General features: G+C 43.6%; 1 protein-coding gene across 3 annotated transcripts in view; it reads left to right on the top strand.

Annotated features, from left to right (window-relative positions):
* The first annotated feature begins 4,578 nt into the window (after nt 1–4,578).
* The window catches only part of LOC132255902 (zinc finger protein 395), a 64,852-nt gene continuing 41,440 nt past the window's right edge, over nt 4,579–27,990 (top strand). The window contains exons 1-2 of one of the 3 annotated variants that reach the window (XM_059752110.1): nt 4,579–5,767; nt 24,901–25,082. In XM_059752110.1, the coding sequence (XP_059608093.1) occupies nt 5,375–5,767; nt 24,901–25,082 (575 nt within the window). In that variant the 5' untranslated portion in view covers nt 4,579–5,374. Of the gene's footprint in view, nt 5,768–12,828; nt 13,132–24,900; nt 25,083–27,990 lie in introns of those variants that run through there. The other 2 variants (XM_059752185.1, XM_059752260.1) reach the window with 2 other exon arrangements.

Here is a 27,990-nt window from a genome sequence, read left to right as displayed (position 1 = left end):
TCTACGAATTAATTAAAAAATATTTAATTAGCTTCGTATTGTATCATCTTGTAATTGAGCTCTCGGGTTTTACATTTACTTTTGACAATTTCCTGGAAAACATGCACATTTTGCCGTATGAAAAATACCACGTTTAATTAAAATGTAAGTGTATTGATACAAAGTAATCCTTTCTGTGCATTTTAGGTTTTCAGCGATATACTTTGAATTTTATGTCAATTCATTTTAATTTAAAAATAAATTACAACGTGTGAGACAAGTAATTCCAAATTAAAATCTTAATTGTCAGGCACAATTATCTCCTTCGCAAAACATGCAAATAACACAAGTAACCAGGAGATTTATATCAGAGTGATTTTCGTGCGTGATCACCTGAAAATGCATGTGTTAATTAAGCAAAATGTGCAGATCGAGAGTGAAACTGTGCATTAATGTCATAAAATTGACAATTTGCATCTAAATGAGTCACTTAAAAATAAATATAAGAATTACATTAAAACCAAGCGCAAGAGTGTAACATTGACGCACGAAATTATCAACCACGAATTTTCACAATGTTGATTTAATGCTCTTTATATTCCTTTACTGAAATTTCATTTGTGCATGTTTTCACGTATTCTGATAAATCGCATAAAAGTGATCGTTTTCTCGCTGGTTTCTTGGGCAATTTGTGCCAAATACTTCACATGTCTGGGAAGATAAATCAGTGCAATTATTCCATGTATAACGTCGAATTATCATTTATATTTTCGGGTAAAACTTTCTCATGTGCCGGTGAATTATTTATTTCTTTCACTTATTCTATTCCAACTAGCGACTCGCAATTTCAATTGCAAATAGAACCTCTTTCTAAAATCCTAATTGAATAGTCAACTAAAAACACGGAGGAAGTCTCCAAAGAAATAAATTGGGAGCAATGCCATGGAAGGAAATTCCTGATGGGAAAACGGCACAAAATTGGGCTCCCTCTTTTCCGCCTCTTTTCTCCGTCGCTCTTCTATTCTAATTTATCTGTTGAATAGCCGAATGGAATGGAGTGTAATGAAAAGTGATGTTGACCATTCGGAAGCACACGGGTGAGCATGTGTGTGTGTGTGTTGGGTGGGGTGGGGTGGGAGATAGTGAAGTAAAATTGAGTGATTATGTAAAATTCCAATTTGCATATTAATTCATTGGCTCTCGCACACACACAAGTGCGTGGCGAGTTGCGCCTGAGACCTCGAAGGCCCACATTCTGGAGCAGAGAGTGAGGCGCAATAGACACGTGCAGATCGTACGTCGCGAGTTGCTTCGTGCGCCGCAGCAACTCCCATCCCAAGATCTAGGTTCGAAGTACACAAAGGAAGGGCCGTGTGGTGCAAGTGCTTCTCGGCACCAACACACCAATCTGCCCATGGAGGAGTTTTCTTTGTGCGGCTCCTCTGCGCCCCATCGTGCGCCCGTGAAGGGACAAAGAGCGTGTGTTGGATCCCGAAGGAAGAGCGACTCTTCCCCAGCAACTCGCACTGAATTGCGCAAAACCCCCCGAAAAAAAACCGTATAGTTGTGAAATTTCGAAAGTTTTCTCCGCGCTCAGCTATATAGAAATAATAATGAAAGTTTGGAAAGAGAGATATTTTTGTCTATTTTTGGCCCGTGAGTCCCTCTCACTCGCACTCGAGCTTAAGCAACACCTCTAATTGGAATTCTCAAGGTGACCATGAGTCCATGCAAGAGCGCCGCGCAGGAGGGGAGTGGGAATAGTCAATCAAAATAAACAATCCGAACGCTCTTCTGCTCTCGCAGCACTTGAAGTAATTGCAGCGATGACATGTAGGATGGATCTCGGAGGCGTCCATTGTGTGTCCATTGCAATGGCAGAGATAATGACAGGCAATTAGGCTCGACCAATGTAGAACAGGTGCTGAAGACTCACCAGAACACTGAGGCTGAAGTGGAGCTTTTGTTGTGCTGATTGTATACAAAAGAAAGTCTCAATTTACAGACAATAATCTTCTACATAGCTCCAGATCTCTGTGTAGAAAAGAATTGTTTATTCGAAAGTACAGTTTGGGAAAAGCGATTAAAGTCACTTTGAAATGCACAAGAAATTTCAGGACACACGATAAGTTATTTATAGTTTGAAATTGTCTAACCAATACATGCTTTGTGTATACATAAGTCGCGCATTCTCCATATGTTTGTAATAAGATTTGTGTCACATCAATCACAACATATGCTTTTTGTTCATACGAGCGCCTTTATTATTAGTTACCCAATTACCCTTAAAGCCCTGATTGTAATCACAGCTTAGTTTTTACGGTGAAGCTTAACCGAAAGTCCAAATGATGTCAATTGGGAGCCTAGAATCAGGTGAAAAGATACAAGAGTTCCAAGAAGCGGACACAGAAAGCAATATTTAGATATTTCTGCATTTGTATTGGCGATAAAACAAAAAGACTTCTCAATCTGTCTTAACTTTCGAGTCAAAGTCGCGAGAATTTATGAGGTGCACAACAATAATATCTTTAAAATTACCTCCTAACAGGTTTCACCCTGGATCACTAACAATAGGCCATAACGATATGTTTCTTGTGAAAAAGTTGACCTCTCACTCTGTGGCAATAAATTTAGACGAGCTGTCCGGTTTTAATCTCCGCACACTGAGCATTTTGTATCTCCGAAATTTGGCCTTAAGCTCGTTCGATGCAGATGGAAATAAGTTGCCTGAGATTGTCTAACCTACGGATCAGAGATGCTAATCTACAACGCTAACAGTTAGGGAGAGAGAGAGAGCCATGTTTGAGGAGAGCAATTAGTTGCCTAAGCTAGACCCAGAAGCACAGAACCAGTAGCTGTGGAGAATCCCTGTAAAACGCAATTTTCGCTGAACATGGGGGGATACGCTGTGTGTGTGTCTCTCTCTCACACGATCCCCCATGCGCGCCCCACCACTGCCCTCCTCCTCGCCGGAAAGTGCGAGGAGGCCCTGATTGAGCACCGGTTACTCTGTGCTCCTCTCCTCCGGGCTGCCCAATCTGTCGGCCGCAGGCATTCCTGGAGCTCTGGACGCCCCCGTCAACGGCACTGTGGCCCCAAGAGCGCGAGCAAGACGGATGGCTGCAAAGTAGGTCACAGCGGAGTGGCGCCCTCTGCAAGTGCGAATTCCGCGGCAGTCCGCCAATCAGGACACCGAGGCGAGGGTCACGTGGTTTTGTTGTTCTATATCAGCTGTGTAGCCGGGCGCGCTTGATGGTATGCAACGGCGACAGAGAGTTACTATGCAGGCCAATTGCAACACGACCGAGCGAGACGGAAGATTGAAGCAAGCTTGCACCGACGTCGCCAGTGTTTTCAATTTTTCTGCCCACCATCGCACACACAGATGGCTGTGCGTTGTTCTGCGTAGATTCAGAAGTGGGATGAGGCGAACGCGTACTATCGCATGGCCACCATTTCACCCAACATGAAACCCCGGAAGAGTTTATAAATTCGTGATTTTCTCGTCATCTCGCTCATATTGCTTCACTCTCGGGTTGCGTGTGCAGATATGTGGAAGGGAGACGGCGCGAGGTCGAATGAATAGGAGCATTGGTTGGTTTCTAGTTGGAATATTGTGGGTAAAAATTGCCGCGAGAGGGGACATTTAATTTATAGTGTGCAACAAAATTTATGACAATCTATAGACATCCATTTGTGGCAAAAGAAGGGACAATGTATGAAATCCGGCTGAGGCAGAGATTTTTTTTTCCCAATGATAATGGTGGTCGATTGCTCGCGGTATCCTGAATAGAGGCCATTTCATTTGAATGTCGAGTGCTGATTCCGGGTAATTTAATCATCGCGCTGCGGCGGTGAATGGAGTTGCAAGAAGAGGACAAAATGGAGATTTATTGACAGAAATTTAATCAAAAGCAGTGATTCTAATATGAAAAGAATTCTTTATTGCTTCCCTGGCCTCTCTATCAATGAATTCACTTTGCAAGAATGTGTGTGCAAGCATTCTCCATCTCGCTCGCGAACAGTTAATTCCTTTGTTGTAAATGCTATCTGTAACCTGTTTCTATCTTTTTCCCATCAAGCTAGGCGTCTTGGGTGTGTTGGTGTGAACTATTTTTCCTTCAGAAATGCCTTCAAAAAATACCTCTCGACACCTTGTTCGGGGAATGGTGGTGGATCTGTGAGTCTATGAGCCTTGCAGGACCTGCCGTCCGTGTCCTAGATGTCATCACTGGTGCTGAGCAGAGAGGTAAACAGTAGGAGCTACGCAATTAGGCATACTTGTTCAGCCCTGCTGTGTAATTGTGTAATGTTGCCACACATCGTCACAGAGAAGGCCTCGCGCGTCCCCCACCACCAGCGCTCCCCCACCACTCTATTACATCACCTTCCCCTCCATCTGCTATCTCTGTCAGCTGATCAGCTGTGGCAGCGTGCGGCTGAGACAGCAGCAAAACATTGGTGTTGCCATCTCTGTCGTCCGCAAGCCGGCCGGAGACAAGGCTCGAAACGTAAAAAGTTTTGCGCTCAGTCGTTGACAGAAATTCGTGTTAAAAGGTTGTTATCAGAAAAACCGTTTACTTGAGCAACACAACAGTCACAGTGTGTGTGTGTGTGTGTAGTTGTGAGCACAGACACACCAACACGGCATATATATAAAAATATTTGTATTTCCATCCGTGCAATTGAAAGTGTCTGATGGTAGTGTTGGGCAACCAACAGCTGCGTCGCTGAGCCAGTGTAGTCTCAGCACTCAATCTCGCACTTCATTCACATCTCGACACTCGGTGTGTTCAGATCGGTGTGTTTTGTCCCGGTTTTACAGAGCAAGGCTCTCAAATAGACCCAGTATTTGGCATAGTGAATCCGTGTGAGGATTGCACAAGGACCACCAGTAATTGGGAAATTATGGTTTTTCGCATGTTTATGGCGGTTCACCGTCCACACTGTTGCGAGTATGGTGCAGGAGCTGTGACGAATCCGTGCGACTCTGTGACCAATCCACTGCTAAAGTTCACCCAATGCGAAGATATCACGCACTCTTGGAATTCGCTGCCACCAAGTGAGGTGCCCATTTGGTAGTTCTCCTCAGTTTTTCGTTCAGTGTGTCATTTCTTTTCTGTTTCGTTTCGCATTCGGCAAGGACAAGGAGTGTGTTAGGATCCCTGTGTGATCATTTAGGCGACCAGTCGCACTGCGAACAGACTCTGATAGAGAAAAAAGGCTATATAGAAGCTGCTGCTGAGGTCAGCCATATAAAGTGTGTTCACACGCAAAGTTTTATAAACTGTTCTTGGAAGTGAAATACTCTGTCAAGTATTTCGGACTGAAGTTAGATTGGCTTGTGCGGAGAATAAGTGCAAGTTTTGGTGTCTTGTGAGAAATTTCGTGTAAGATGTCCACAGGCAAGCGCCTAGCTAAGCGTTCCATAATCGGTACCCGTGTCTGTGCACCCGGCACTGACGGACTCTTTTACTCCGGTGTCATACACTCGGTGCGCACTCCTGCGAACGCCCAGGAGAACAACAATTGCATCAACTTGACGCCGAACACCAAGTACTCGGTGCGCTTTGATCAGAAGCAGGACCTCGGTCGGCGTGGACTGAATCGTGAGTTTCGGGACACTGAATTGATCGGACCGGGCTTTCAGAGTGTCATGAATGTACACTTGCGCCCAGGCCAGAAGGTCTTTCTCACCTTCAACGGACGCGAGAGTGCCGGCGAAGTGATCACACATGACAACATCAAGGACGAAGTGAACGTGAGGATTACACCGCTCGGACAAGAGGTAAAATCACACAGCAATTTTTGTCTATTTTCATCGATCACCCGCGCGCGCGATCGCGCACGGATGATCGCGCGGGTCTTCCTCAGGCGCGCGCGGCGAAGAACCGTCAAAAAACCGGCTTCGATCGCGCCCACACATTAATTTTCAAATCACATACCATTGCCCAACGCTGTGCTCTTACATAAATTACGGTGTTAGACTTGGCGATCGCACACAGGCGCATTATAGACTATCGTCAAAGTCATACTAGAGCGCCAAGGATAAACCTTTCACTCCCCTTCTCTCTTGGCTCCCAAGGGAAGTGCGCCCAATCATTCACTGCTCTGGGGATGACTGATCGATACGGAAGCCCCACAGACATGCATAATCAACTAAACGTCGAAACTGTGCCATTATTTATTTTTCGGACACACCGCTAAGTATTTCCGCAAGCGTGACCTGAATACCAAAAAATTCCTCCCCGCGATCTTCTCCATGATTCTTCACACATCGAAAGCGCAAGGTGATCGCGAGTTGCCATATGAGTCTGTGCTGTTGCTGGACTACCGTTTGGAATTATTGACACTCGTGGCCTGTTTTTCGGCTGGGATGTGGAAGAGGTGAAAAATTGCCAATTAGCTGTTGTGTCTTAAGGTGTGGGCATGTGTGAGTCGGCAAAAAGTGCCGGTTGGCTGAGCGACTCGACGGGCAAAAAGAGACTCTCAGCAATTTCCAGTGCGGAAACTTTCATTTTCTTCCAATCACCTGAAATGTATAACCGCCGAATTGGTGGAAAGCCCAAAAGAGAGACACACCGAGCACATCACAGACACTTTCTTGTGCACAAAATTTGCCATGTCAGCTCACATTTCCACGGCCATTCCCTCGACGATCGCGCGAGAGTGGCGCGCAAATGAGAGGGAATATTTGGCAAATTGAAAATGCGCCGCTCGGTTACATAAATCCATTCAATATGGGGGTCCGTTCACTAGACCCGGTGGCGGTGGGGAATTCCTCCCATTCACCGGCCGTGCGATTCCTAGAGCGCTCTCTGGCACTCAGACAATGAGCCTCTTTATGCCGTGTCGGCTTTAATATAAATGCAGCATTTATATTAAAGCTAGTCCGACATGGACTTAAAAGTCGGCTCAAACTTCGCGGTGGCGCATGCGTGTGAGCTGTCAAATTCTCATACACATCCTCACTGAACGTCATTCGTGACTGCGCGTCGCGTTGCGACATGATTCGATTTCAGTTTAAGCGCGTGTGTCCCGGTATCAACGCCATGGACTAAAATAAAGCCGAATATTGTTAAATGCTACTTTAATGATAAATTTAGCATTTAACTTGGCCCGGCATAAAGAGGCTCAATGTCCCATCCGTGACACAATTTGGCTTTTTATGGGTCTGCGAGACGCGCGCGGAGAGCGTCGAGGGTGGTGAACATATATGTTGTGCCGTTTCGCAATGCGTTACGGTGAACAGGGTGTGATGTAAAGGCATTTGATGTGCTCTGCAATTTGTGGGGCTTTGCGGAATGTGACAAAGTCTATTTCAATGCAATGAGCCATTGATTTTCTCACAAAATTTGGTAACAAAGTGAAATTAAAGCGCCATAACTTGGGTTTTATGTTTAAAATCCTATAAGATTTGACCCAATTTTGAGAAGACCTCGACCTAAACTATTGAATAAGAAAACATGGAAAAATTGTCTTGCTATTGATATGTTTTTTTGAGAATTTATTGAGCTGGAGAGCTCAGAAATACGAGAAGTGACGGCGCACCCTGTGCAGAAAATCAGAAGTTGGATGGCAACACCTCAAAGACAAACGCGCGAGGATGAAGAGTGTCGAATTAGTTGATGCCTGGAATGCATAAGTGAGGCGAAATGAGGTCATGGCATGGTGACGAGCTCCGTCGAGAGGGGCAAAATGTGCTGATATATGTATATACCTGGGCGAAATGCGACAATCCGATTCCGAGCGGTGAAGCATATTTTCTCAGTGGAATGCCGAGGAGTGAATGGAATTTGGTGGGATTACACAAAAGTGGCTCTAATTGAAATTGCGTGAGAAACTTTCACTGTTTCGGCGACCAACCAATACCATCTTTCTCTCGCTCTATTGCAAAAAAGACGGAGAGGGAGTGGAAGATATGAAGAACTTCCGCATATTTAATGGTACTTGACGCTATACCGGAGTTTCCACTGAGTGAGCGAGATGGCGCGATATGGGGAAAAGTGTGGTAGGAAAATCCATCCTATTGTCTTCTTTCCACCACCGAAGCCAAGTGCTTCGCACAGGGATGAACCTGACCCAATACCCTCCTTTGGCTCTGCACCATTTGTCCTTCATTCTCTCGCTCTCCGCCATATCCTCATGGCTGTTCAGCTCTCCAATGCGACCTCATCCGACTTTGATTAATATGATTAACACAGCGCAGAGTTGCAGCACACTTTGTGCGCTCTGTGATTAATGATGGGGGGCGCCGTTGTTAGGGAAAAGCACCCGTAAAATTTAACGATTTCCCCTGCAACAGAGGAAGGTCATGAGTGGAGAAGCCATGGTGGGATGTCATGAAAGCTCTTTTTATGTGCCGCACCTCCACATTTCTCAAGGGTGGGCAACACAACCCCCGTCCCATCTGGCGCGCCCCCACTATTTACCCAACTAACTGCTGGAAAATTTTCCTCACTTCCTCTCTCTCTCTCGCTCTCTCGCTATCGATGTGTGTGCTGTGCTCCAAATCGAAAAATCCAACAATATTCTCTAATACTGCGTCGCAGAGAGAATCACCTTCGGAGTGCGCGGCAAATTTGAAAAGAAATCATTTGATTAACCCTTTTTTGCAAGTCGCCTTCTGATCTCTATCTTTGAAACTTTCTCTCCATGCTGTTCTCCATCTCTAAATGTTTCTCTCACTCTGTGTTTTTTTTTGTTGATAATTGCATAACTGGGCGATAAATATCCGAATTCAAAAAAGGTGAAAATAAGTTTGAAAACTAAATGAGAGATCCAAAAATAGACTAATTTATTTCAGATGGTGTTTAGTGGAGATATACGAATGCTTAAAATTGGAAAGTTTTGACCAAATGGGAAGATTTATGGAGGATGCGAGGCTATTTCGGAGATATGGTCATGCTCAAGAATGAGTCCAAAGGTTGATGCTTTTGAATGTTATGGCGCTGATACTGGGGGAAGTCCCAAAATCAGAGGCATTATCGATGCAAAAGCGTAACGGGTTTCGGCATAAATCTTGATGATTCGCCCCGAAAGTCTTGTCAATAGTGTAATTTTCGGGAGATTGTTTACACAAAAGATACTTTGGAAAGAAAAAAAAATAATTCGCTGAAACGTGACTTTTACTGAGAATTTTATTATGCTTTTGAGTTTCAGAGGAGACACAATCTTATCTTCAATTCTTGCTTATCTTAATTGTTGTGCAGCTTTAAGTTGTAAATTTCCGTATTACGATAAATAGACAAATTTATTTACCCGTAATTTTTTTCATTGAAAATTCAGCAAAAGTTCGATCATTTCACCCGCCATATTTGCTCTGTGTTGAGAGATGGAGTGGAAGAAAGAAAGAAAATTCCCGATCAATGAGACAATCGCTGGCCAGATACTGACCCAGAATCCCGCCAGACACTCGCCATGAGCGGATCCTCTTGACTCCTCCTCGCCTCACACCCAAATAACAAGCTCATGAGGTCATGTGATGCGTTCTCTCGGTTTTTACATCACAACACTTGCCGTGATGGCAGATACTACGCAAAAATGGACGCGCAAGCGCTTCCCCACCTCCTCTCGCGTGTGAGGTTGCCTTGAGAAAAGCTCCCCGGAAAGCTTAGAGTTGCGTAGTGTTGTCGCGACACAAGTGAGTAACTTTGTTGGTGCCTCTGGCTCCAAAATATACGCCACACCACGACACTCTGGCGCGTAAAATGCGTATCGGATTTGGGCGGGTGGCCGGCGGGGGCCAAAGGGGCGGACGGGGGGCGCATGTGTACTCCTATGGGGCTTTTTCATCAACACACACATCGTGTGGATCGTTAGCCCCGCTGCGAGCGCAAAAAAAATATCGAGATTCCCAAGCAGGCACGCATTTTTGGGGCTACACGGGCCGGAGTGGTGACGACACGACCTCAATTGCGAAGGCGTATTTGAGTGTTTGTGTGGGGGGATTTTCCGATTGGCAAGTGTGCTTTTTTGTTGTTGGCGACAAAGCGGAAATGGACCTCTTTGGCCACTTCTTGCCAACACAACCCAGAGATGCTAATGCGATGGACTAACAGTTGGAACGGCACGTTTTCGCGCCTTTTTCTTGTCACTGAGCGCCCAGATTCACTTGTTTTCCTCGCCTTACTTTGCATATTTTCTCACCTCTCGAAACGGCGCGCGCGATTCACCTGTTAGGGAGGGTAGAGTGAGAGAGGGAGACAGAGAGGTGCACTGAAGAAGTAAATGGATACAGTTCCGCCTTATGAGGTTTTAACCTAAAAACAGAATAAGACCACTTGATCAACGGTACTTTAAAATGTGCTACGCTACGCTGTGCTGTTGTACATGTGTGAGAAGAGATTTTTATTCTTATGGCTCCAGCCGCGCTGAGACGAAGAAAAGAGAGTCCCAAGGCGCGCGGAAGAGGTGAAAAATGGGAGGGCGGCAGAAAATCCCAATGAGAGTCATTTTCCCTTCGCGGTTTGCAACAATGGAGGTGAAAACGTTTAACCGGTGAATTTGGGATGCGATGATAAACAACAATTGAAGTGGTGTGTGAGCCGGCAACATTGGCGCAGATCGCGGAATTCCCCTCGTTTTCGAATCACAACATCGCGCGCGCGAGAAAAAAGAGCCATAGAGAGGAGGGAAAAACAAGCAAAATGAGAGAAGGAAAGAAAAAAAAGAACACACGCACTCAAATACACAGTAAATTGTAAGTTGTTATGATGTCTTTATAATTTCATAAATCATTTTCCCGCTAAAAAGATAATTATACAATGAAGCCGGGCAATGATTGTGTGTGTTTGTGTGCTTGTGCAGAGCAATTTTGCCCTGACTTCGAGGAATTTGCAATTTCTTTACTCAGCCATATCAGAAATTACTATTTTCTCTCTCTCGGGCCTCCGATGTAATGAAAGGCTTTTCAAATAAAGTGATGAAATGTCGGGCAGTGGAAATTAAGACGATTTGACATGATGAAAGAGAATTGTGTATCAAATACGTTGGAGGTCTTTCAACGGAAATTCCCACTAATTGATTTCCAACTAAGTTTGGTGATTTTCTGTCTTAAACACTCCAATAGAAAAGCCAAATAGGGAGGCAAATTGTATTTGTGAAATCTCCCAAGAAGATGCAATTTGATTACCGATTTCGCATGAATTGTTCGATGAATCAGACAAAATTGAAATCTACCGGCTTTTCTACGCCCTTTTTCAATTTCACTCGCATGAATTTCAAGTGTAATCTCTCAAGACATCGTTCAAAACAACACCCGGAAGAGATTTCTGAGATGGGCCGTAAAATTTCAGTCCACATCACGTGGCTTTTTGTTTCCACGAAGAGCCCAAGCTGAAATCTGCCTCTCGCGCTGCTTATCTTATCACTCGAACACGCTAAAGAATTGAGGGAACAATCGGAAATGACGTCACGGGCTGATAGTGCGACTGGAGGGAATTGGACAAAGAGCGAGGGAGTAGCGCCGACCTTGCTGGCGCAGAATGATAACAGTCCGAAATACAGTTTTGGCAAACAATCGATTAGGTGAGCTCTCGACACAAACAACACATTATCAGATCATTCTGGGTTTTTCACTGCTCCCACCGCGACGTGGAGCGGAAGTTTTGGGGGGTGTGAGGGCGAAAGGTGGGTTGTTGCGGTGCAGGAATATCAATGTGTGCACCTGCGATTAAGGGGTTGAGAAATGCGAGATCGCGCGGACATGGCGGTGTTTTTGCCAGCGATACCGTGACATCATCCTTCTGATGATGATCACTGGTAAACAGCATCAAGGAAACGCGCAGTGTGACTCATCGGAATTGTGTTGATCGTGGGCACTATATAGAGGCCCCCGAAGACGCGGCGAAAACCCCACGTCCCCGCGGTGATTCGCAGTAATTTGTAAATTGCGTATGAAATAAACATTCCGCCGCTATGCAATGCCTCTAATGGGGAAAACAATAAGATTTCGTGTGACGACTGTGGCGTAAATTGTCTCGATGCCGCGCGCATCGTGCAACAAGTGAGAAGAGAGAGACTTGAGGAATATTCCATCATTGAACGTGTGCCACACTGTATGTTATACTTCAATTGAGCTCAAATGAATTGCTCATTGTTGATCGGCGTGGCGAAGGATGATCGAGAAATTCTCAAGTGCCTCGGAGCCAAGCAATGCTCCGTTTTTCTCTCGCTGTCCATTGGTATTTGTGTTGATTGCAGTGACTCCCTTTTGGCGTGCTAAAGACCATCATGCGCTGAGTTCTTGGAAATCTGCAATCGCTGAAAGGTGATCAAGCGTAATTAGCTGCACCATGTCGCCTTTAATATGCACCATTCAGACTCGCCAAGAATAGAGATTTTCTTCCTGGCAAGTGGAACATTTCAATTGACCCCGACTTTGCCAAGATGCCTCTCTTGGACACTCCTTCACTCCTATCACAACACAGTTGAGGTGAGAGTGGAGAAATGGAGTTTTGAATTTGTTGTAATTGCAAAATTCCGTCACTGGTCGATTGGCATGACGCAACCGCGATGCGATCTTCGATCACACGCCCTCGCCCGAAAAAACCCAGAGAAATCGCAGCGAGAAAATGAGCTTGAAAATGGCAGAGTGTTCAATGGAAAAATCCCCCCTAGAGGCCACACAGTGATTGTGCGGCTTTTCTCCCGGGGAAACGGCCTTGGTGCTGTGCTTGACGATGATTAAAAGTCGCGCGCGATGACGTCTCAGGCTGCGCCGACACTTGGCGGAAAATCTACTTCGCATTAGAGGAGAGCTTTTAATGTGAGTGGCCACTTTTATCAGTCCCCGGAGCGTGTGTATTGTGTGATTTGCGTAGAATCTCTGTGTCACTGTAGAACTTTGTGTGCTTGGGGACTTCTGGCGGCATCGAAAATTTCGGGTCATTCAGTTTTTTTGCGACTCGCGAAAGAGAGAGTTGGCAAAGATCGCCGTTTGCGCTCGCAAACACACAAATTTATAAAACTTGACTCTTTTTGGACTTGTTTTACTTTTTTTTGCATCCTCAAGACTTTTCGCTTTGTGAGATTTTGGGTGCAATTTTTCCAACCCGGTGAAGGTGAAGTGATTTTTCCCTGAGACTTTTTTTTGTACACTTGATGAGAAAAGGTGGTGTCTTGAAAAGGAGTTTCAAGAGAGATTTTCACGTAAGTCAATACATCTTTTCTATCTTCTTGGTGATGAAATATAAATAAGTGTTTTCCTCACGCTCGGTATTTTCCGGTGTCGATGAGAGGCGCGCAACACAACTACAAACTTCTTGGGAGAACCACTCGAGCATACAGAGAAAATTGCGTGGAGAATTCACTCTTCTTGGGTGTGTAAATCGGTCGGTTTTTTTTCTTCTTCTTCTGAATAAATGTATAATATGTGAGATGGTGTTGGGCAAAAGAGGCACAAATACCGACGATGATCATGCGGGGAAAACGGCGCACGATAGGAGAAAAGCGCGATCTGCGGTACTAAAAGTGCGCATTTATGGTTGGAATTAAAACCCCGTTATATACAAATACGAATGTGAATGATCATAGAAAATATATACGCGCGCGATAAATATTGAAGATGGGAAAAAGAAAATTGCCACGATACGCCGTAGTTCCTGCTTCACGTGTTCGCGGATGGTTTGGGCCGGCTGAAGAAACCGTTCTCGCGCTCTGTGTTGTTGTTGAGGAGGAGAGGCTTCAGCCCATATGAGAGATGATCACAATCACGCTCAGTGTCGCGCGGGGGGCGCACGAGGAGCGCGGCGATGGAGCGACCAGAAATTATTGGGCCTCTATTGTGTCCCATTACCTGACAATCCGCGCCGCGCGCGCTATTCACGCTACTTTTCTCCTCTCTTTCAACTTTCTATTTTAAAAGCACCATGCAATTCTTCGCTGTTGCTTTTTTCTTTCCTCCTTCCTCAACAACAAAACTCTCTTTTGCACCGGATCGAGTTGCGCTCGCGAGACACAGGTGCGCGCGAATGCGCAATCTTTTAATCATATGGCTCGGCCGATGGGCAGCGCGGCGCAGAAGTGGGGCCGGGGCGCACACAAAAACGCTAATTCACTCTGTTTGATATCCAAATGGCAAGTAATATTGCGGCGAGAGAGATACAATTGGAAGTGAAAATTCGATTTTCACAATTTGATTTGCAACTTCTTTGTTGCCTTTTGATAGCATTCGCGGCGGTTGGCCAGAAAGTTCGCCGTTCTGCGCATTCTATGAGTGTATTTAGTTAGCCACAATCTCAACCGGCCACCTACTTTATCGCAAACCACCCATTTGACAAAAGACTCTGGCGATGTGCTTTCTTCTATACATCGTGTCTCTGTTGCCATTGCACGGTAAAATGTGGCACATTACGCAAAGTGCGCCTTTCTTCCACGCGAGCAACCTCGAAGATAAGAGGAACAAATAAAATTGACAAATTGTCTGCCACACAAGTGGCAACTGCAAGAGCCCTACTTGTGAGATCAGCGAAAAGTGCGCGTCTGATTAAATTCATCAGTCATTGATTTGAGCTCACTCTGTGTGAGTTGTTGATGGAAAAAAAGGCGCCTTTGGAGATTGCAATCTCTTCAATATATTGCATTTGTGCACATGCAGAGGTGCTTTATATAGGAGCTTTTCTTGGATCGATGCACACGTGAGGTGGAGAAAAATTACGCCACTTCGTCAAGACAAAATAGAAGCCTGCAAAACCGGCATTTTGCACGGACTTTCTGGTGCATTATTCAATCGACGAGAGAGAGAGACGCCAAGTTTTGATTCGACTTCATACAAAAAGAAAGAAAAAAAAAAAAACGGTGGGCATCTGAAATTATATGGCACACAAAATGCCGTGGCAGAATTTTCAAAATGCCATATCGATTTGACCAAGAGTCTCTCAACTCGGGCTGTTTTTGCACTTTCACTCATTTTGTATGAGGTGAGGAAGTTCAGGTTCCAGAAAAAGGCCAACACAAAATGACGAGAAACGCCAGAGGACTCAAAATTGCATAAAATCGATCGCGTTGACCCCAATCGCGATAATTTGCGCGCTCTCCTCCCAAAAACAAGACACACCATCAGGGGCGACACACGGTGTTGTGACCCAATTGGCGCCGACCTGTTGCACTTCTCCTTCCCGGAGACTGAAAAAGCTCACGCCGAAAGCTCGAGCACAGGCAAGTCCAAATCCACACTCGGTGGGCACTTAATTAGTCGACGATGGTGAGCTTAATTGGACATGAAACGCACATTGGAGCGAGAGAGAGAGGAAAATTTTCCACTATGGAGGAATCGGTAGCATTGAGATTGGAGCTGAAGAAAAAACAGGCAACAAAATTGGAAAATTGCACTCATGTAATTGACTCAAGGCACGCAAAAGCATTTCTCACCAAGATCACACACAACACCGTGTTTCTGTAATGATTTTTTCTTCGCTGCGTGTACTCCACTTAATGCCCTCGTCGTCCCCCTTGGAAATTTGATAGCCCCGATGATGAGTGGCGAAATGGGGAGCCAAAAGTGCGTGTGATTGATCGATGGTAAAAGTGAAGATCAGCTGGAGATTGTGAAGTTGGCGAAGGATCCAGAGAGAGAGAGAGAGAGAGCGTCGAAATGAGTCCTTTCACGATCAGAATTGGGGAATATATCGACACGAACTGAGAGAATGGAGAATGGCGATTGGTTAATTAAGAAATCTTGAGTGATCTTATGTCAATGTCTCAATTTTGGAGCTGCGTAGAAAGGAGCGAAAGAGAGAGAAAGGGCAAATCGAACAAGTCCAATTAATAAATCAATCAATTCTGGGCGAAAGAACCTTTCAAAGATTGTTTTTCGGTAGCCAAAGTGCATCCCACCGCTGACACCAGTGTCAGGCGAGTTCAAAGCTAAGATTCAAGATCTACGCCTTGTCCAGTAGCTCTCAATGAAGGCATTCTTCATATTTAAAGCATCTTCTGTGGCTCACACAGCGAATTAATGTGTGTTGGGTCGTAAAAAAGGAAATCTCTGGCAAATATTCCTCCTTGATCACAGCTTTATTGGCGATATATTTCCTCAAACAATGTCGCACGCATTAAAAATTAAATGTGCAATTCAAATGTTACCTACACGGCATCAATTAAATGGCAGTTTATGAGGCAATTAGAGAGGTATTAGATGGTACTGCCTATTGCAATTGGTTCCCAACATTCTTGTCATTAGTTCGCCGTCAGATGATCATCAATATATAATTTTCTCTTTCGCCGTATTTTCTACCATGGCGCGCTCAACTTCCTCAATAAACTTTTATTTTTTTCTTCTTCTTCTTCTTCTTCTATGCCACTTTTCACTGGGTGATTTTTTTTCTGCACAGTGCAGAAAAGAGCGCACTTTCAGCAAATATACACTTTCGATCCATTTGAAATTTTATTCATGTTATGCACTTTTGTGTGCTTGACTGTGAAAGTGAATTCCGGAATTGAATCAATTTCCAATTAATTAGATTGGAGGGACACAAGAGAAGTGTCTCGCCGCTGTGCAGTCAATTGTGGACTTTGTCAGGTGATTTCTCGGTATTTCTCATCTGATTGAGACAGAGAGAGAGAGAGAAAAAAGTCAATTGAATTTTTAAAATGGCACTTTTTATGACTATTATTCGCCTGGCTGGATAACATTTAATGGACTCGGCAAAGTAAAAGATCAATTAGTTCTCCAAGTGAAATGGATGGAAAATTCATGCAATTTTGCATTGTTCTGAGAATGTCAGTGTATAAAAATCATATTTTCCACATGGAAAAATAATTAAATTACACTCCTTGACACTTCTTGATGATGGTCAGTGCGTTGGTTTTGGAAGAAAAGGCTTCGCGCGAGGTGGGAAAAAATAGTACTGAAGCGAAGCTTATGTCTCTGCTTTGGTGCGTTTTACAAGGGAAAGTTGGAAAGTGATTGCGTAAAGGCAGACACACAAACAATTCCATTTAAAAAATATTTATATATCTGGCAAATAAATAATCACCGTAGATTTATCAATATATTCCTCGCTTTGCTTTTTTCCCCGCAAGCGTGAAGAATGAGCAAAGAGAGATAGTGAAATTTTGTGTCACCACAATTAATAAAAATGCCAATTGAGAAACATATCGACGGGGAATTTGCCTCTTTATCAGAGTCCCCATTTTATTCTTGAGCGGTTGAACAGATGAGTGCAGAAAATAATGCAGCAACTAGAGGCACTCCTTGTCAGTATATTGCAGCCGGAGAAGTGAGCTTTTGCTGGGAGCTTCGCGGGGAATTTGATGTGAATCATGTGGCGATGTGCCACCATAATTGGTGATGTGAGATTCCCTCGGAGACACTGTGACCTCCCTGGAGAGGTGATCTTTTCTCACACGATCGACCTCCACAAGTGCTGATTGACCAAAAAAGGTCTTTCTCCCCGCGCACGGCGATCGAGTGATCTTGATACATCTCAATGGTGGCGGCGATCATTAGGAAATTGATCATGTGGAACGGCGGAGTGATCGTGGCCCATAGGCTCGAAAGTGAAAACATCGTTGTGTCTCATCCGCCGGGGCGTCCCACCGGCCGGCGCGCGGCTCTGATGTGTTGTGCCGAAATGCAGCTGAGACTTGGGGATATTCATCACAGGCGGTGTGCTTGTTGAAATAGAAAATGTGGGCGGAAGGCCGCGGCTGAGTCCTTGGCTCACTTACCTTTTTCATATATCTACTTTTTCACGCTCGCTCTCTTGTACAATTTCTCGATCGAGCGCAGCACCACTATTGCTCAAATGCCCAAGCACTGGATGGTGGAATAGGCACACCTCTCTCCCTCCACGACGCCATCAATCTCCGCGAGCGCGCGATGTCGAAAATGCTGGTGAATTCCACCTAGAGAAAAAAAAAGTCCACATCCAATTGTTGATCGCACCAGAAATCAATTCTCTAGCCACATACAAACACACACATATTCGCCCCATGGTGAGCGCAGTTTAATTAATTTCAATTCACTCTCCCTCGCGAACAAGGTGAAACTCATCAAAATTTCTGCATTGCACGATCATCTCTCCTTGATATACAAATGCAATGACAAAGTTAATCTGCATTCATTTCGCCTTTTCGTGCCGCTTCAAGACCCATCGATAGACCTAAGCTCAATGATGAGTGCGAAGCCAACAAAAGACGCCCATATGAGTTTAGTTTTATCATGGCGAGAAGCAGGAAATGACATATAGAAAACCTTGATTTTTTCTCTCTCTCTCTCACTCACTCTCTCGCCTATTTTCAATTCCTCAACGCAAGTCATTAGATACGAGGTATGGTGGAAAAAAGCCAGCACTTTGATCAAAGTGGCAAAAATATCTGAAAATCGCGGCAATTGCGCTTGCCGCTCATCTGTATTTCATTGCAGAAGAGTGCAGGCGATCATTTCCGCTAACCCCAGAAGATAATGAAGACTTCCGTCTGCATAGCTTCTTAAAGACTTTTTTTTGTTTTGAGGAGAATTATGGGTATTAGTTTAATGGGTGATTTGCGGAAGAAGCAGGAAAAAAGAACAATTATCCAATCATCCTTTACGTAAATCTCTTAGAAGACCGTCTTCAGTGTTAACTATATACTGATTCGTGAACTGTGGCATAGGCTTGAGAAATGCAAGATTGAAAATTTATGGCATTTTGACTAATGATGTGTATCCAAAGTGTATAAAATTGCAACAATTGCACGATTGATTGTGCAATCTGTGCACAACGATGGAAATTGTGTGCTCCTGTTGGTGGAAGACATAAAATTCAGAGAATGAGCTAAAGTGATGGCAATTATGGCTAATATAGCGCCGTGCTCCGCTGATTAAAATACCTCTAAATGACTGGTCTTGTTGCGCAGAAATTCACACCATTTTTCGCCGACATTCCCTCGATTGTCCATCAAGTTGCGACTCTCGATGTGTAATGAGCGCGCGCGAAGACACTGTGAAAATCCCCCACGGATTGTGACTGTGCTTAATTGTTCTAGAGTAGGTCTAGGTGGCCGCAATAAATGGGATTTCTTCATGGCCCAACACCGGCTTCTCACCCGGAGATTTCACTCGCTGGGCCTTTACGCAATGACTCTGCACGGTGTGGAATATCTCACGCAGGATCATTTGCATTTTGCCCGTCCAAAAAATAATTCCTTATCATCTGCACACGGTTGCTTTTGGCCAAAGAGATCAGTATCTTCTTTTCAATGTGTGTGCGCGCGCTCAATGTTGGGAAAGTGATCTCATTGAGAATGCAGAGAGTCACGGTGAAAATGATCCATTGATGAGGCGGATGGCAATTAATTAAAATTCCATCTCGTATACACAAAAAAAAGCAACGATCTCAGGATGGTTATGCAATTGGTGTGTGGCTTGGCGGTGTAGAAATGTTGAAATTTTGAAGGCAAACACGGAAATTGAAACCTGTAAATGGAATTGACACAAATTCGAGGCCCAGGTGACAAAATAATCTCCGATTTTTTTTTGGCAATTCACACACAACGATCGAATAGTTTTTTCATGCTTCAACGCACACAACACAACACATAAAGCTCAATCACCCACCTGGGAAGTGATGTGCGCGCGATCATGATCTTTCGATTTCGGGGGAATTTGCATCAATTGAAGATTAATCACATCCAGGGGATTCATTAATTTTCCCCCACACGGACAGATCTCAGACATGAGACTGGGATTTGTGTTTGAGACTCTCTTGTGCTGACCTTCCCGACCGAGAGGATCAATGGGTTGGTGCAGAAAAAAAAGATCGCCAATCTAATGGACACAAAGGCACAACACTCGCTCGTGCAATTGCACATGGTGAGTGAGAGAGAGATATATTGCGGCTGGCTTGGAATTTAGGTTTTTAGGCGCTTTTTCTATTCGACACTATACGCGCTTTTTTACCCATCGCTTGATTTTGCTGCCAAAGCGAAAGTTTTTCAAGTGTTCGCTGTCGGATCAGCATAATAATTCCATCGATTTTATAGGCAGAAAGTTGATTTTGTCTGACTCTAATGAATTTCTTGTCTACTTTAATCGCCCAATTAGGCGATGGCACAGAAAAATGACAAAAGAAACGAACCCCAAAACACGATCGAGCGATCGTGAATCGTGATTGGGGTTGAAAAGAGTAGCCGCAATATATAGAGTGAAAATTTGCAAGAAAGAAGAGTGTTAAGAAGGCAAATTCCGCGTCGTTTGGATTATGCAAAGTCACCTAATGCATTTAGAGGAATTGCTATTTCTTCACTTTCAATGCATTAGAAATTCAAGTTGATTCCATAGAAGTCTCTCAATGCAAATTTATTCTCTCTGTCAATTTTACACTCCATCTACTTTATGCAATACATTTTCATTTCTCTTGTGCCCCTGCGGAGAAATACACGCCGCACACGGATTTCGATAAAGCCGTGGAAAATGCCAATGTGTGGCTGTTGAATTTTATCAAATGTGGGACAATTTTGAAATACGCTGATTTCCGGCAGAATTGCGCAAAAAAAGGAGAGCGAGAAAGAGAGAAAATGAAGGCGCGATCGCAAGTGAGAAAAATGTCACAATAATCCTCAATTCATCGTGGTTGATCTTGAGTGGTTGATCATCTCTAGAGACTAGAGAGGTTGGAAAATCAGATCACTGTAACTGTGCTTTGTTAATTAAATCCCAATCGAATGATAGCAGAGAAATCAGTGTCTCAATAAAAAGACATCACGTACAGGTGCTTGCATAAAACCTTATAAGAAGTTCACACAATTAGCGCAACCTGAGTGAATTAGCAATTGATATGGGATATTCATTATGTGGAATAATGCAGTGTTGAGTGTGTTAAGGAGAGTTCATAAATTTTTTATGCATACTGGCATGAAACGCAATGTCGATAGATTTGCAGAGAAGATCGTGTAAATTTCAGATGTTTCATAAATATATTTTAAGGCAATATCTTTTCCTGTTTAAATCCCATAAGATGTGTCTCATAATAATGACGATGTTGACTCACTTTGTCGGGGCAATTAAATTGTCACTTCAACACCTGAAAGGCTCCGCATTTCGCGAATATTTCGCAAGAATCTTTCGCATGGTGATTCCTCATCGGTATTCCTTGCGAGGTCGCATCTCGCGGGGCGAAAGCATAAAATGTGCCGTGTGTGGCGTATGAGGTGCATATGATGCATGAAATGCGTTTGCAATAAAGTAAATCATCTCCGAGTGATCAGAGAGCACACTTGCCACAACTGAGCACAAATGCGTAATGTATAACAGCGTGTCCGTGTTAAGAGAAATGAACAAATTACAATTTTCTCGCAATCTTGCGGTGTGTGTTTTCTTCAATTGCATTCCGGTTCTCGATCAGCACATCGCGTCGTCTCAATTGGCGATGATGGTTAATGCATTGCAGGCGTGTGTTTGTGGTTGGAAATTGCCAGATTGGCGCACAGATGACCAGGCAAGTTCCAGTTCCCTCTCTGTCTCTCTCGTGAAGATGTTTGTGTACGTCTTTGACTCATCACCTGAGATGCTTCGGCGGGGTGAGATGATAAACCTCTGAACTGGAGAACCGTTACATGAGCTCGCGGGAGATGTAGAAGATGAGTGTCATGTGAAAATGCGCGCGAGGATCACTCGCGATCGCGATGACACCAAAGATCTTCTTGGTTGGCACTCCTCAAGCCCCTGCGGCGGACGCAGATGCACCGCGCGCCTGTGTATCACTGCACAATTTAGCCGTTTTATTTTCATTGTAAACAAATAATTAAAAACTTTCACCGGCCGCGCATGAAATTTCCAATTCTGCATGCGATCGTGCGTTTATGTGCGATTTAGCATGAACCTAGAGAGAGACATGACACATACAACCATTGTACATTTCTTTTCAATTTCTTTCCAACAAACATCTCTCCTCCTCGGCAAATATTTTGCCATTTGCCCATCATTTACCCATTCCTCAGGCCAACTAATTGCCTCGACACTCTATGTATGCGGCCTCAAGTGATACCACCGACCAAAGTGCACATTTGCTGTTTGCTCAAGACACTCTCTCAAGCTGTAGACAATGTGTAACTATTTAGTCACTATTTTTTCCTCCATTGCGACAAACTCTCTTCCACCCGCGTGAAAGTCTCACCATTTCTGGGCATAATGAAATTGAATGAAAAGAAATGCGCCTTTTTTGTCGCGCCTCCTCCGCCTTTCCAATGTAGATCAAATTAAACACCGAATTCGATCTCTGTTCTCAACCATAAAAACCCTCCAAAATGGACTTTCTTTGTTGTTCAATCTCAAGAAGGCCTTTTTTGTATGGTCACAACACTGACTCACTTTCCGGCTTAGTCACTAATGACAAAAATTCCCTGCATTTCAGCAATTTTTGTGCAAAAATTCTCTTGAGATGATGAGGATATGACGAAATTGAAGGCTGGTCTCACTTGGGATGACTTTATCACGCTCATGACGAAATGATTCGTAATGGTTGCGCGTGTTGTGCAATGGTGATCTTCACTTGGGCTGCAATATAAAGTCAATTTGACTGCAAATGGACAAATAATGGCGTTTTTGATTTCATTAAGCACAAGCACGTGAAGTCAATAGCTCTCTATATATCGATAAATTCCAGATGACTTCGCCACTCTTGAGATAAGATACACGTAAACAGAAGAAGATATTCTTCTAGTTGACGCAGTGCAGTAGAGTAGAGTTTTTTTTTTTCTTTCTTCATGCAACTGTGTGGGCTCTAATTGTGGTGTTGACAAAGAGTTTTTGAGGAGACAAAGCCACAACGTCACACTCGCCTTTTTGTCTTCACAATCATACACATGACGATCGAGCGCACTTTGCATTGTGAATCATAGAGAGAATTATTTTTTATTTTCTATAATTCAGCACAGGGAGTAATTCCTGCGATGCACTTCTTTATGGATACACTTTGCCCGCACTATTGTGGGGAGACAAAAGATCGCTATATAGAGGAGTTAAACACGTGTTCGCGAGGGGCGAGCGCTAATTCATTCTACTTTTCTGCATGCCGACTTTGACACACTATCCCGGAAGTTTAATACACATTTACTCCATGAGAGACTGTGTAATTTATATTAATTAGATACAACGTTTCAAGTGTTCTTGCGCTCTGGGTCTCTCCATGGCCTGCAACTTTATGATCGACACAATCGGCAAGATTCAAATTGATACCTAAAAGCGTAGTGGCGAAATATCGCCTCAAAATTGAAAGTTAATTGCCGTCTATCGCCACTTTTTGGCGCCTAATTGGGTATTTCGGACCGTAACTTACCCCGAAGGTGCATTTCAAATCGATATGCAGACACTTTGTGTTTGATAAATGACCGATATTTGTGGTTGATTCTCGAGTGAGAGACAGAGAGAAAGAGAGTCGTCAATCTCACCAGATGGGATTGGCTTCTGTTGGTAAGTCGTACAAACTCAAATAATAATAATGGAGCCTATTTACACACTCTGACTTTTTGCTGCACTGTGGAGTACTCCATAATCCCATCACACGCATGCATATTAGGAATTTGGGTCATCATCACTACCAATTTAGATTCATGTTCAGTGAAACATACCGGCCAAAAAGGGTGGAGAGTTATTTACAATGGTGGCAACGCAGCGCAACTGTGAGAAGATCCACTCGTTCCCAGAATCAATGGGATCGCTTTTCATCCAAAGTAGAAAGTAAAAGTCTGGAGATGGTTTTCGGGAAAGCATAGCTCAGAATTTACGAGATTGATCATAACTTTGCGAAAACTTCTTACATTTAATAGGCATTATAAAGATATGGGTTTTGCATATCAAAAATTGCGCAACGTCGTCTAGAAGAGAATCCCATTAGACAGTGAGGTCATGCCAATCAGCACGGAACTCTATTTGATGCCACACATATTCTCTAATTTATTGGGTGGAGCCCTTTTAGCATTGAATTCCCACTCGAGTGTTTCATTTTATTCTTCACTCACTCTTGGCTGAAAATAAATTCTTCTGAAAAAGGCACCATTGTCGGAAGTCACTCAAGGTTTGGCGTTTTGTGAATAGGCGAAAAATAAAATGTAGTCACGGTGTTTGTAGTTTTTGGACGCCTGTGTTTACGAAATTGTTCCATCGCAAGCGCGCGAAAATGCGAGGCAGCAAAGGAAAACGAAAGCTCCATTCATTTCCATATAAAAGTGTGAAAAGTAAAAATTGTGAATTCTTTTTTACCACCATCGCAGCGCTTAGTTCAACAGTGCCATTGGGTCAAAGAGTGTCGTAATAGATACACAACAACTAAGCTCTGTACATTGGCTCATATTAATTTCGCTCTTTTTTCTGTCATTACTCTTGATGTTTGTTCAGCGCAAACAGACACCTTTTCTTCACATACACAGAGGTGCACTTCGAGGCCCAATGTTGAGTGTGTCTCTGTGGAGGGGGAGGGGGTGGGGGTGGAGGAGAAAAGGCCGCCCAGGAAGATTGCTATCGATCACGATCCTCGACACTCCCCGCGGCATGTCGCGCGAAATTTGTCGTGGAAAGTTGATAGCATTGCGTGTGAGTCACGGCACGCGATGCCGAATCTCATTCCTCTCCCCAGGTGGATATTTTTAACTTTGGCCACTTGCATCGGCGAAGGGGAGGGAACGACTTGGTCTACACCGGCCGGCATTGCGACCCAAATGCCGATTTAATTTTGGCTTTCACACTCCTCCATTCCCCAAACACTTTCCACCTCAAGATCACCCTACATTTCAGCTCTCGCGTTCACTGGATCGCATCGCCAATAGGCACACAGAGACTCTCATGGCTGTGTTATGTGCTCAATTCGGGGAAAAGGGCGGTACTTTGTTGCGGTTCTCTTGTAATTCTAATGCAAATATAGAGCTATGAAAGCTGTTTGTCGTTATGCAATAATATTATGATTCCTTACGAAATTCTTCCTCTCTCTCTCCCTCTTTCAGGCACATTTGGAGCTGAAGAAGCGCTTGGAGGAAGTTCGCCTCCTGGAATCGAGGAGATCAGCACGTTTGGCGGATCAAGAGCGCGACACGGACTTCGCCAGGCTGGCCGACATGGCGGGCGATCGTCGCAGGGCATCGCACAGCATTGATGTTCCACTTGGATTTGCCCAGCAAAACAATGGGTGAGTGGCATTTGGAAATATTTCACTCTTGGCGATGTCATTTTTTTCATTATTACAATTCCCCATTGCCATCTATTCACTCTTGCTTATGCAAATTTCCATCTGAGAGCGAAGGAACAGCGCACACAGAAGTTGTGAAAAACCTCAATAGAAGGTCATCCGGCCATAAAATAAATTCCAAACACACGCATAATTACGCGATGCGATCTAGTGATTGAGATAATGCCATCGCGTTATGATCTGTGTGCGGAATCCCTCAGTTTTTTGTTGTTGTTGTCGAAGGATCTCACGTGAAAGTTTCCCTCGAGTCGTGAAGGTTTTGCGGAAAAATAGCCCATAAATTGAGCTGGTGGAAACTGAGTGAAAAGAACTTTGGACACAAAAGCCACACAAACAGTGCGTTTTGACTTCCCACTTTGACGGAAGAGAAATACACACAATTTCATATTTATTCATTAAAATTTTTAATTTATTTAATAAATATTTTTTTCACCATTTCATCCATTCGACTGACTCGCGTAATTATACACCTCTCTCCGCTTAATATCTAACATTCACATTTTCTGCGAGTTGTGAGAGATACTTTGCATCTCTCCTATGCCTTATATTTAATGTTCAGCATATTGTAATTATGCTAGCAGAGTGAATAGGGTGGAATGGGAAGAGAGAAAACCATACAGAGATGGGCTTGATAGAAAAAAAACTGCTAATTTGTGAAAGCCAAGGGGCAGATATTATGGTCGAAAGAGATGTACAACTTGTTTTACAGAAGTGTTAGGAATTGGCAGAAATTTTCTAAGAAAAACTTAGATTTAGAGTCTAAAAAGAGTGTTGAAGATTCTGTAGAGGAAATGCGGAAGTATGAAGAAGTGGTGTACAGATTTAAAGCATTATCTCCCCCTTGGTGAAAGCCACTCACTGTGTGTGTGTGGGACAGAGAGGAGGAGGTCAATGTGAAAAAGATGCCAAATCACAAGAATTTTCCTATGAATTCCGCGAAGAGGAATTTCTTCTGTATGCTTCAGTGTCATCTTCTAAATATGCGCTCTGCAAGTTGAGTTGCTCTCGCGCCTGGCTTCTGAATCCGCATTTTCTCTGGTGGTTTTTATTTCAATTCTCAAGATCAACTGGAAACAATTTTCTGATTTCATGTAATTAAGCCAGTGATTTTGCTGGATGCTTTTAGCTCGCATTTGTGGTGAATGTCAGGGATCCGCCGCAACCACTGATCTCGGGCATCTCCAACTCGGGTCTGCCTTATTTTGAGCCGTGAAGGAGAGCGCGAGTGAGCAAAAGAGCGGCGGTTGCATAATAAGCCACCGCGAGAGGAGAGCTTTTGGTAGCTGTGCCAATATCGCTGGTGACATCACCAACCCACACGCACTCACATTTGCATATGCCCAGTTGTTTATTCACGCTACTCGCGGCATTGAATCTCTTCGCGGTTCCTCCCAATAGACAAATAATAAAATAATGTCGGGCACGAAACTTTTAGTGTGTGAAACTATTTCAAGTTTAGAGAGTTTGTGGCTCATTTTTTGCCGCCCTGCGATCGAATGTTCGGTTCCTGAATTGTTTTTTTGTGTCCGTCGCGCGCGCACCATCTCAAGATCACGATTTGTGAGGAGGAAAACTAGTTTGAAGTAAGAAATTTCAATTTGAGCATTGCTGATATACTATATATATTTTGGGCGTTTGCCGTGCTCTGTGTGTGCAAATTTTCTATTGAAAAAAAGAGTGCTTTAACACACCTTTCCGTCCAACCAACATTAACTGCACACAACAAATTCAACACGACCTTGGCTAACAAAAAACCAACTCTTTTTTGCACGTCTGAGTCTATAAATTTTTACAAATATTTTCTCCCTCTCCCAAAGCGTCTATTTTATTTGCAAATTTGCATAAGCTCGATTTGGCAAAAATATTTATTAGCAGTTTGCGAATTTTTTCCTCAACACTCCGGCGCGCACTCCAAGGCGAAACCACGAATGTTTTCATCAATTCTCCTAGCTTTTTTTTGTGCGGAAGACACGCTGTCTTGTAACGCTATTTCGAGATGCGGCAGAGGAATGTTCAATAACAATAATAATTGAAAATTCTCATGTCTTTATTTACTTGCGCGCATATGATTGAGTCTCGGTGCAAATTTATTACACGATGTCATGAGCGAAAGAAGAGGTTTTCATCCAGTTTCAGAGGAGAGATGTTGGCTTGTTTAATTGCAATCTCAGGGATTCTTGGTGGTCAATTTTCTATGATTGATTGCCATGGAAATGTCTATAATAATCCCCGACAATTATTTAATTTATATCTCCCCATCACTGTCTATAATTTCTTCTTCAAAATCATATAATCGTAAATTCTACACACTGATGTGCTGACCAGGAGGTACACAAAAAAGAAGAAGAAAAAGAGTCAGCACAGTGTCTTCAAGGAGAAACTCTTTAAAGACAATTTCATGGGCAACTCCACATAAAGTTGGGCGCGAATTTTGTAATTCTGTGTTTACAAGAAAAACACCCAAGGATGATATTAAATTGTGTGTTTTCCTCCAATCCCACCGTTTATTTTCACAACTATTTTTGAATGTGCTTTTCTTGAAACAAACCTTTCCTCACCATAATTCACTTATTTGCTTTAGGAGAAAGAGAGAAAGAAAATGGGTTTTTTCAAGGGAATTTTTCGACTGATTCGAAGAAAAACTGCGGCATAATATAATACAGTCGTCAAGAAGAGATGAATTGCGGAAACCTCGGCAGAGAAAAACCTGCAGAGTTAAGGAGTTTGCAGAGGGAAAATATGTCCAAAAAAAAAAGTTGGCAGATTAAATGTGAATAAAAATGCAAGAAACCGATTTCGAGCACTCAATGCTCACGGCGATACAAGAGCTACAATCTGAGGTAATTTC

Source organism: Phlebotomus argentipes, unplaced genomic scaffold (genome assembly GCF_947086385.1).
Source record: "Phlebotomus argentipes unplaced genomic scaffold, Phlebotomus argentipes genome assembly contig_10, whole genome shotgun sequence".
Lineage (NCBI taxonomy): Eukaryota > Metazoa > Arthropoda > Insecta > Diptera > Psychodidae > Phlebotomus > Phlebotomus argentipes.
This window is presented reverse-complemented; position numbering and strand designations above follow the sequence as displayed.